The 11932-nt window shown below is 35.0% G+C and overlaps 1 protein-coding gene across 1 annotated transcript; it reads left to right on the top strand.

Annotated features, from left to right (window-relative positions):
* Positions 1–2185: 2185 nt before the first annotated feature.
* LOC111408564 (NADH-cytochrome b5 reductase-like protein) lies at positions 2186–11693 on the top strand (the record flags this gene model as incomplete). The annotated part of the gene is made up of 13 exons (XM_023038312.1): positions 2186–2209; positions 2519–2561; positions 3516–3591; positions 4396–4455; positions 5827–5877; positions 6468–6522; positions 6596–6666; positions 6754–6805; positions 9547–9622; positions 9917–10008; positions 10099–10212; positions 11276–11344; positions 11452–11693. Coding segments are annotated over 13 exons (840 nt in total), but the record flags the coding sequence as incomplete, so codon positions are not given.
* Positions 11694–11932: the final 239 nt, after the last annotated feature.

Raw genomic sequence — 11932 nt, forward strand, 5'->3', positions numbered from 1 at the left:
ATGCTAGTTATTGCAATCATTACATGAATTTTTAGAACATAATTGCGTTTAACTAAGATTGATTCACATATAGATATGTAATTAAATTAGTTAAATAGACTCAAAGAGAACTCGAGAGGGGTAAATTGAATACATTAGAAGAATTCGATCAGGTAAACATAATCAATTATATAAAACTTGGTAATTGAGATTAAGGGGAAAACCCTGGTAAAATCATGAATCCTAACACTTAAACCATCATATTAAAAAAATCACTTTTATTTGTTTTAGTATATTTAAAATATAAAATTACAAAAAGAAAAATGACTATTTTACTTGTTTTCAATCAAATTCATGTTAGAAATAATTGAACCAATTGCTAAATAGTAATCCTTGTGAGAATGATATATGGACTCATAAGCTCACTTTATTACTTGTAATGATCCGTACACTTGCGGGATATAAAGATCGAATACATGTTTTTGGTGCTTGTAGTTTTAGAACAAAACGATTGTCTATTATGAATGTTCCAAAATTGTACTGTTTTATGCATGCATCGACTTGTAAATCCTATTATTCTTTTTCGCAATGTTTTTCCGATAGTATGTGTATCTTTTACATTTAAACTTTAAAATCTCATCATTTACTAAATACATCAGTATTAAATTCATTTTATATTAAAATCTTTTTCTTTACAAGGCATAGGACTACATGACTATATAGTTCACTTTACAAAGCAAGCCATTAAAGTTTGTGATTCAAGTTTCTACTTTCATATGTGGTTGACGAAGATTTTTTAAGTAGGCAAGGCTGTGTCACACATACCCCAAAGTCGAGTAGTGACATTGAATATACTTTACCATCTCCTTGTGTATGTTTACCTACTCATTATATTATGTACAAATTTGCTTACTATCTCTATAGAAGAATACGCAAAAAAGATGAAACTTTGTACATTAGTATTTATACCATGCTAAGTCCTGTTAAATTTCTATGCATGTTTGCATCAGAGCATGTTCATTTGATTGTCGACCGAGCTAAAGAATGCATAGGGTCGAGACATCCCTTGAGAAGAGGATCATCTCAACATAGAAGTCCTTGGATCTCTTCCAAACAAAAGATAAACATATTCTAACAAGTCTCTTGTAATAATAACCATCATATTGGACAACTTAATAGATTCGATTTTAAGACCTTTTTTGCTATTTAAACCTCCCTACGGAACCTATAGTGATGTAATTTCAAGTGTTTGTTGATTCTTGATCATCTTTTATCAGCTTACCAAAGCGAACACAATCAATAAGAGAACTAGTAAACAAGTTTGCGCTAGCATCTAGGGTAGTTTAAACAAAATATTCTAGATTGTGACTTGAACGAAAAAATAACATCTTTGCATAGGACTTGGGAATGAATCTCTCGAGTATAGGAAAATGACGATATTCTTAAAATGTGGGATTTAGAAGGAGATTTTGTAGAGCGCTGCAATTTTCTTGCAACTAGTTTTAGACATACATTCGCTAATTACTCCAACCATAGTAGTGACAACATATATAGTGCTTGTTTGACATGATTTTTGAAAAGTCAAAATAAATTTATAAGGTTCAAAAGTTGCTTTTAAATCGTTTGATTAATTTCATGAAAGTGTTTCTTTACGTTAGAAGAGCTTTTAGAGGAAGCTGATCCATTGTGATGTCCTCTAAAAGTACTTCCAGAATAGAATTTTTTTTTAAAAATTAGTTTTCAAATAAAAATTAAAATAACTACCTCCAAAAACTCTTTTATAGGAAGCAAAGCTAAAAGCAAAAGTCACGTCAAACGGGCTGATCTTGTCCCGGCCCACATAGTGATCGACTCTATTTGCCAAGACGTGCCCTGGATTAATAAAACGAATTGGGCCCGACCTGGTCTGGCACAAAACATTGGTTGGGCCGGGCCAGCTAGCAGACGAGTAAGGCCCAATTCTGTTGAGGCCTTTTACTGCCATTGCTCCAAAATTCAGGTTCCTCTTATTCGCAAATCCTCTCAGTAACGGTAGACTTTGAAGAATCTGAAATCCCTCACTGAAGACTGATTTCACTGAAACAGATAAAAAAATGGCAGTTTTTTTCAAAAGACTGAGCAAGGCTGCACCGCTCGCATTCGGCGGCACCAATTTCCGCGTGCCTTTTGGAGCTCTTGCCGCGATTTCTGATGGCTTCTCGTATTATTACTGCTTTCGTCGTCAAATTTGGTATTTTCTCAATCCAATTTCATCTCTGTCTAATAATGTCGACTGTAAAAGTCGTGGCTTTGAATTTACTATATAATTTCATTTTGTTGATGCTGTTATTTGAATTAATGTATTTTTGAGCTTGAAATTCTCTTGTTCTAGTTCTATGAATTTTTCTTTGATATGAATTACTGTGAATTTGTGATAGCGAGGGCACTGTAATGTGCAGAATTACTTATTTGATATTGTGGAATGATCAATTCCCATTTTCTGGATATTATTTTTTCTGGCTTAGATATTTTGTATAATGTTGTATTCTTTTTAATTCAGGTTCATTTAGATCCGATCAGTGAAGATGCTTCTCCAAAAATTGGTGGGTTCTCCTCTTCTTTCTACAATTGTTAATAATTTCAATCTTAATTCACGTCTCATCTATTTCTTGTGGTGATTGAATCCAAATCTACGTCAATTACACTGCTGTAACAGTACTTGTACTTGCAACTGGGATGTATTGGCTGAAGCAACTATTTCCCTTTAGACAAATGCATTTGGTTAGCAACTCATAAGAATGAAGGTATCTACACTAGTAACATGGGCTTGCATAACTCATCTCACAAGGTCGTCGAGTAAGGAGTTTATCTCTTGAGAGGTGCAGTGTGAAGACCACAAAATGTTCACCTTTGAACTTGAATTAAAACGAAAAGAAATAAAAATTCTAGGAACTAATATGGACCAGTACGATTGTAAAAGATTTCCTGTCCTTGAACCTTGAGACATATCTGATTCCGGCATGCCATACCTTGAAGCGAAGTGACTTTGTGTTTATGATATTGACTTTCTTTGCTAAATGCTTTTCAAATTTAAGGAGCTGCACACAAAGCATGCATTAAAATCTGGACTAGTTGATTACTCCAGACACCTCACTGCAAGTAGTTCAGAAGCATCAAGCTTTGGAATTCAGGGAGAGGCTTATGGAGCTAAAGAATGTCTAGAAGTTCATCCTTACATCCATAGACAAACTGGGAAGGTCGAAACCAAGTTGTGAATATGACCTGTAGAATTAATTTTTGACTACGTAGAATTTTCTTGAACTTTTTAGCTTTCGATTATTTTGTTGAAGTCGGTTAGAATATGCTATGTTATGGAGATTTCTTTTTTTGTCCCCAGCCTATATCTTATGAGCCGTGCACTCACAGTCACAGACACTCATATAATTTGGCTAAATAAATTCATGTAATTGAAAACTTTCGCTGGTAAGTTAAACATGTAGCTGAAAGCCATAAATTGTTTGATGAAATTTTATGACAATGTTATTATTTATTTTCAGCACTAAATCCTGATAAATGGATTGAATTCAAACTGCAAGACAAGGCACATGTCAGCCACAATTCTCAGTTATTCAGGTTAGCTTATAATGTTTTCTATTTATCAAATACATTATGGTTCTTTAAAATGTATGATAGTAGACAGGATAAGGTACATGTCATTTTGTTTAGGAATATGCCATAAGTTACATGAGTTGTATCTTAACTATGTGAACAAGGAAGTCTGGAGCTATGTTAATGCTGGATGAGAGTAAACTTTCTAGAGAGGAGGCAGGTGTAATTTTTGGTTCGGAATGCGAATAATTTGAGGAGTAATCACATTAAATGTATTATTTTAAGCAATCTAGTTCATAGCAGAAACATTCTGAGACATGGTAATTAGTAGGGGATATAGTGGCTTTTTGGGCAAAGAGGATTCCTTAATTTGTAACTTGTAGAAAGGGGATGCTTCAAACTTTAAGGTTCAAATTCATTTATTATTCATTATCAACGTAGCACATCTCCTTCTTGATTGGCTAAACCTTGAAGGTAATTAATGGATTTTCGTTCGCCCTCTTTTTTTTCCCCTCTTGGACCATTCCAGTGACCGCAAGGAAAAAATTTCTTCTGGTTTCTCGTCAATTGTGTTTATTATGCATCCTTTCAGTAGCATCATACCTAGAACTTAGTGCGATCTATTAGAACACACAATATCTGGGATTCTTACCATATTCTGTTGGGCTTATTAACTGAAATTTGTAAAATCTTGGTACGGGATCTGCTTTAATACTTAATCAATTGCAATATTTTTACAGATGTTGATGCAAAAGAGATTATTATTAGATATCTCTGCTCTATCGTAATGTAAGTATAGATAATAATTCTTTTCTTCTAATATTCCAGGTTTTCATTTGATCCCACTGTGAAGTTAGGTCTTGATGTTTCATCCTGCGTTATTACGAGGTACCTTCGGCTACACTTAAGAATTTTAAGTATGATTATGTTCTACAAGCCTCAACAAGGTTATGTGTTTTTTTAAGTATGACAACTGAATAAATCTCAACAAATGGTTTGCATTCTTTGAACCCATAAAAACCAGCAAGGAAGCTAGTGACTAAGGTCTTCATCAACATATCAAACCTGTCAGATGTATGAATCAATGATTCGATGGCCTTAGGCTCTATTAGACCTTTCTTTGCTTTCTGTTGACCTGCAAATTTGACTTCCTACTAAGTTCAAGTGACGCCTTTCACCTGGAATAAAGTTTTGCTCAGGTAGTTGATTTCTGAGATGGACAACTTCAGGAGAAAAAGAGACATTTATCCATTACACGGATGGTGTGCTTCCATTCCTTTTCTATGTATTTCATTTCTCTCAGTCTAAAGAGAGAGAAAATCTGTGCTTGTGAAGTTTCAGTAATAGAAAGCATCAAGTCTAAATTAGAAGAAGAATTTGAATGTTCTCATTCTCTCCAGTCACAAGAGTGTTTTTATGCACAATAATTCTGTCTAGCAAAAATTTACCAATTTATGAAGACATCTATCCATTATGGTAACGAATTCATGAAACTCTAATTATATTCTTAAAATCCTTCTTTGGGAGAACTCTATTTTGGCAGTGATGGAGTCTTGAAAGGACAACAGAGAACATAACGTTGATCCAGCACTTGTAGGCACTATCAATTCCTGCAAATGGAGCCAAATTGATGTACGGAAAACGTAAGGCCAAAATATCATGGTAAAACAAAGAGGAAACAGGTCTGAATATTGGTGCAGCAAAATTAGAAGAAAAAAAATAACAAGCAGAGAGACGAGCGATTTCAACACAAGGGTTTTCGACAAAATCATACAACATAGTATGCTGTTCTTGTACTGGACTCTCTAATCAAATAATGATTGCAATTGCTTTATATCAGCTCCAAAACTTGGAAGCATTCTTTGGAAACTGTTAAATTATTTTCAAATACCAAACTAACACTAATGGTTTTAAAGCCCAAGAAATAAAACGCCTTTATAAAGGAAGTATCTTCCATATATTGTAAAGGATAACTAACTTGAGCCTATGCAAAAGAAGTATCTTCCAGATATCACATGAATATACGGTGAAATTGCAAAAATGCCTGAATTTAATTGAAAAAATTCAAGAAAAAGCTAATTTATAATACTGTGAATAGGCGCAACTCGGGAGGATTTGAGCTCTAGAGTGTCTTCAAAGAATCTTGCATTGTTTTAAAGATTTTTTCTGTAAACTTACTTTACTAGAGCATTTTATTGGCTACAGAAACTATTTGGCTGTCTGCTATAACTGACTCCTAAATACGCATTTTTCTTGAAGAGCACCAACAGGACAAAATCCTGAAGGAAAACCCAAACATGTTATTCGTCCGTGAGTTCGAATAATCATACTTTCCCAAGCTCTACTTTTATTTTATTTATTTATTTTTCTGTCTTTTACATACGTATTTGTAACTAGCACTCAATTTATGTGTGCTAACGTGTGTTCAATTTCATGAAAATAAATTTCTCCTTGCAATTGCTTCCCCTGACGTTAATAGTCTGTCTTCACTTGTTCTTGATACAATTTTTGGATGTACAAGTGGGAAGGGAAAAAAATTGTTTACGCTATTCTGTCTGTATAATCGGTCTTGATATTTCAGTATTGTCATTGTTAATTATTCTCACATTCAACTGTCTTCATTTCCTTTCTGGAATGTCTGCAAATTTCAACCCCTTTTTAAATGCTTGATCACATCCGGAGATATGGAGAATGCCACACTCCAAGACAAGTAAATTTGGAAAAATGGTTGTAAAATTTTAAAACCATGAACTGAAAATTTTAATCTGTATGCAGACAATTCAGAAATTGAAAATTAAACCGTGTAGACTGGTTGAATTGAAGTTCTATTGAATGCTAGGTTTTGAGAGATGATTTATTAATATGCCAATCAATAATATTCAAGGGTTTGTTCTTTTCAGTTATACACCTATATCGGATCCAGATGCTAAGGGATACTTTAATTTATTAATTAAGGTATGGGTCGGCTGTCTATTTTGCTTTTATATTTGGTAATCTTTGTTTAATTATATGCGTGAAAATTTCACAGTTGTATCCAGAAGGTAAAATGAGTCAGCATTTTGCCAGCTTAAAACCAGGAGATGTTGTAGAAGTGAAAGGGTAAGTTGTATAAGATTGACTATCAGGCAAGAACCATTTTAGTTACGATCATACGAATGCGTGTTTCCTCTTCTTGTTGTCTTGCAGGCCTATTGAAAAGCTCAGATACAGTCCCAATATGAAAAAACATATTGGCATGGTAAGATCATGATGTTGAAAATTTACTGCAGAACATGGTATTCTTGGGAATCAAGATACAAATAATAAAAGAAAGGAACAAATCAAATTTGGATCATTACCATGTAATTTCAGAAACTTGCTTTGAAATGTAAATTCTGGAACAAGCTGCTTGTTCCAGAAGTTGATAGCCTTTGCAAAAAACTCATCGTATGTGTATATGCAAAACACATGGGATGCTGCCTATCACAGAAATGTGTGAGAATCTAGGGATCAATTACAATGAATGTCTGAATTTAAAATCAAACAAGTAGTAGTTATGAATGCGTTGTAGTCGAAGGTGGGGTTCATGATGTTGGGACCAAATTAATTTTATTACTATGAGGGTGTTATAACTTAATAGAAGTGTAGTTACAAAAATTATTGTTTTGACGTAGTTATCCTTAGTGCAAGTGGTATGGGGTAAAGTGTGGACTACATTGATATAGTGTCGGAAATATACCAAGTCATCTTAAACCTTTAATGTAACATAGCATATATTTTGTCTGAAACAACTTTAAATAAATATGTTATTTCATCTTAAACCTTTAATATAACCTAGCTTAAATTTTTTGCGATATACTAATAATTATTACCATGTGGTGGCAAGTCCTTAACATAGGACCTAGAAAAATTATTACTTATTACCATAAGAACTTCATTCTTATTTATGACTGGCCCAAGTTGGGACCAAAATTTTTTATGAAATGTGGAGGTTATTTTATGTAGAGCATCAATTACAGAGAGATCTTACTCTATCTAAGTTTATACAAATGATACGTCACATTCTATTGTGTAATATATCGTAGATGGTACATCCGTCGTCCTGATTTTTTTTTTTTTTTTTTTTTCGTTGGTTGCGGGTTAGGGGAGGATTCATTCACGTGTATGTTGAGTCTAGTGGGAGAGTCCCGAGCCTCTCGAATGCTCTGGGTTGTTTGGACTCCTTTCTTACGTTCATTTCAATAAAATTACTCATCTCCATTTCAGTTTTCATCTTTAAATTAAACCAGTCAGCTTTAACAGTTGGGGTTCTATCAAATGGTATCAGAGCATTATCCTGGGGACATTGCTTGTGATGAAGAAAATGAATTAGAAGATTGATTTAGTAATCTGGAAGTGAAGCTTGAGAAAATGAATTCAAAAATAAGAGAGGGAATAGGAGCCATGAGATCTGAATTTCACAAGGCCATGACATCCATGTTAGAGAAACTGGAAGTAATGACTTGCAAGTTGGATGGACAGGAGCGAGACCGAGAGGAGAATTGGACAATAGAGAACTCGCCAGAACCTACCTTAAATGTTGAAATCTCTCTAAAGTCTGACGAGGTGGGGGATAGTACTGTGGATCTGGAAATTTCACTCATCATCAATGAAGCAGGAGAACGAACAGTTGAAAGGAGTTCTCATGAGGAGTTCGGGAAAGTAGAGAGCTACAATCGGCGAATGGAATCGCCGATTCTGCTTCATGATAATTCCATGGGCTGGTTTCCTGGAAGGGTGAGGGTCTTCGACCTGAATCAAATCTCAAATAGGGGGGAAATTGAAGCTGCTACAATTTGTTTCGAGCTGGAGATAGTGGCTCGGTATCACAGGGAAGGAAGTGGGCAGCCATGGAGATGGGAGAATGTGGAATCTCCATGGCAGGTGACACTAGATGAATTATGGGGTGGAGATTTAGTCACTGGGCTGAAGCAATTAGTTACGGTTGAAATCAGAAATTTAAAATCAAAAGGGTTGGGCCAAATTATGAATCTGGCCCAAAGGGCCATAAAACAATCAAACTCAATTTACAGCTCATCTGAGACTAAGAGAAACACCCATAGCCCAAATCCAAACACTCAATTTATTCTAATCCTCCCATTGAATCCAGTAGAGATCGTTGCAAAATCCATGACAATCACAATACTCCAAGCAAATATTTTAAGATTGATTGACATCACAGTGCTCCTGTCGGCGATCGCGAATAGAGGGGGGCCACGGTTTAAAAAGCTGATCAAAATTGATTTTCAGTGGAAAGGACGGAAGGGGCTTGCGATCAACTCTCCACTTATCTCGACAAGTCGAGTTCAAGACGAAAACATTTCGTGGGCAAAGGCAACTGACTTCGGAGTTGTGGGGCATACTATACTTGAGATACTTGTGCGATTGAGCAAGTCTAGCCACTTCAAAAGACATAAACGTCTCTTTTACGTTGAGACTAGAATAGGAGTTTTTGTAAAAGAAATTTTGTGGTTATATAACGAATTGATTGCTTCCACCTTGAGGACAAGGTGGATTTTGGGACGGCGAGTAATGATAGATTCCTAGTTGGTTCATTTGGCTTCTGCCACGTCATTGTTAGTCTAGAAGGTTCATTATTTAGCTAGTAGGGTAAAAAATGTAATATAGCCACAATCAAGGGATTGCTTATAAATGTGAGAGTTGGGGGTTAAGGGAGGATTCATTCACGTATATGTTGAGTCTAGTGGGAGAGTCCCGAGCCTCTCGAATGCTATGGGTTGTTTGGACTCCTTTCTTACGTTCATTTCAATAAAATTACTCATTTCCATCTCAGTTTTCATCTTTACATTAAACCAGTCAGCTTTAACAGTTGGGGTTCTATCAATATCACATAGATAGTGTGGTAATTGGTGAATATAATCATAATGCTTTCAGATTGGTATAATGAACTATGCTGTTTTCATTGGTTTTTTGAATTTACAATTAACATTTTATATACAGATTGCAGGAGACTCTGGCATCACTCCGATGCTTCAGATAATAAATGCTATCCTTAAAAACCCTGATGATAATGGACGAAGCTTCATGTACAGGGGGTACTCATAGGGTTCGGCCAGGGCACACACAAGGACGGGGCCTGCACAATTTTTTTTTTTTTTTTTTTGCAGCTACAGTGAGGGGGCCTGTAAGCCCCCCTATAGAACAGTGCCCTGTACGCAGGGCATTGTTCTTGGAATACCCAGGTAAGACTAATATTTTAATCTTCTTTTTTCACGTTGAAAACTTGAGAGTATTTATCGTCACAATGTGGGCTGTGTTTCAATATTATAAGCATGCTTTCCTGACATCTTATTGGTGATTAATACCCTGGAGGTCACATTGCTCTATGCTAACATATTTCCTGATGACATACTTCTCAAAAAGAAGCTAGATGTACTTGCAGCTAAGCACCCAAACTTGAAGGTGCTTCCAGTATCATCACAAAAGCATTACTATATGTTTTGAATTTTTTTCTTTTATCTTTTGTATTGAAATATCTTTCGTGTGTGAGAGGTATTCTACACTGTTGATAATCCAACAAAAGATTGGCAAGGAGGCACGGGTTACATATCAAATGACATGGTTAAGAAAGGATTGCCTGGCCCTGGTGACGATACACTTATTCTTGTAAGTTCTCTCTGCTGTGCATACGATTCTCATCTTCTAGAAAAAAGTTATCAACGTATCTGAATCAAATTAGATCTGCCATCTAGGTAAACTGCAAAATGATTGTTTTAGCCCCTGTACGACCTCCATTATTTCAAATTTTTATGGGTGGAATAGTATTTTTTTGGAGAATGGATGGCTGAAAACGAAGAAAAGTTTTTGGTTTATGTGTAATATTATTTTATGGTTGATTGTGTGATTGAAAATATGAAAAAGAAAAATAAAAATTAATTTAATGGGGCCAAACGGGGGCATAATATATAATTGTGACAAAAAAACTGCAATGTTAATATGATGCTATAAAAATAAAAACCAAAAACGAAACCTAATCCCTATAGATTTGGGGTAGCTTGTGTGACTGGTTTGCTACTGTGTTCAACCAATCACTTCATCTATTAAAATATCGAGTAATCAAATCTTCTATAACCACATCATGACTTGAAACCATATTAATTTTGGTATGCTTTCTCTCTCTTTTCACTTATTCTACTGGATTGCACTGCTCTTCTTTATGAGAACATTTTTAGGCATACATACTACTACCCCCAAAATCATCATTTCCTTAAATTTATCCTCGATTGGTCCACTTCTACTTACTGTTATCATTGATTATATTCTTATAATTAGTGAAGGCTTTATGTGTTCTGGGACATTCTATTTGAATCATTGCTGTGTGTAATTTATCTTTTCTAGATTATATAGATGTTGATTACATGGCACATTGTCGTTCCAAAAAATTAAAAACAGCAGTCTTGGTTTCTGCTGGTGAGGTTTGTGGCTAAATAATTACTTAAACTACACTGGTAGAAAGGAAAAAACACAAGTTGGGATTTGGGAGTCTTAAATCATATGTTGGTAATTCGAATTTATCTAACTGAATCATTAAAAATGTTCCATCTGTTTCCTATATTACTAGCCTGCCCAAGACATTTACATTGTTTCATGGTGTTTGATTTTCCATTAACCTTGAAGCCGGATCGATTCTCTTACTACATCTTTTGCGGTATTTCTGTTCATTTTCCAGGTTTGTGGTCCTCCTGGAACGATGAAACATATATCTGGTGACAAGGCAGAAGATTATTCACAAGGAGAGGTATATTTTATAAATCTTTTACAAAAAATGATTCTCCAAAATTTCTCTCTTCTTCCCTTTTCAGTAGTCTTTAATGATATTACACTTTTTTCTTCTCTCCCTTGCAGTTGACTGGCTCACTCAAGGAGCTCGGATATACAGAAAACATGGTATACAAATTTTAACTCAATGAATCAATGTGTTCCATAGGCACTTATGCTCCCTTGTTTCTGAGTAATAGTACGAGTACACGGAGTAATAATTTCTGCGGGAAACATCATATTTTGATCCACAGTGTATGAATTTATTATGACCAAAGTTGTTTACAATCTGGTTTCCCTACTTTTACTTGAAGGGAAGGAATATCTATCGATTGTGTACAGCCTGCAATAGCAACGGAACCGGGGAAAGTATATAGAAAAGATAGTTCTTTTGCTGACTTTCTGTAAGCGAGCCCGGGCTTTTTCCAGCTGTTCAATGGCAATTGTCGACCATATATGACTCGAGGGACAAATTAGTAATTTGACATAGACAAAGGGGAAATTGGTAGGTTATTGTGAAAAATGCAACCATGAGTGAGAACTTTTATTGAATAGAAATTATAATAAA

Source organism: Olea europaea, chromosome 13 (assembly GCF_002742605.1).
Source record: "Olea europaea var. sylvestris chromosome 13, O_europaea_v1, whole genome shotgun sequence".
Lineage (NCBI taxonomy): Eukaryota > Viridiplantae > Streptophyta > Magnoliopsida > Lamiales > Oleaceae > Olea > Olea europaea.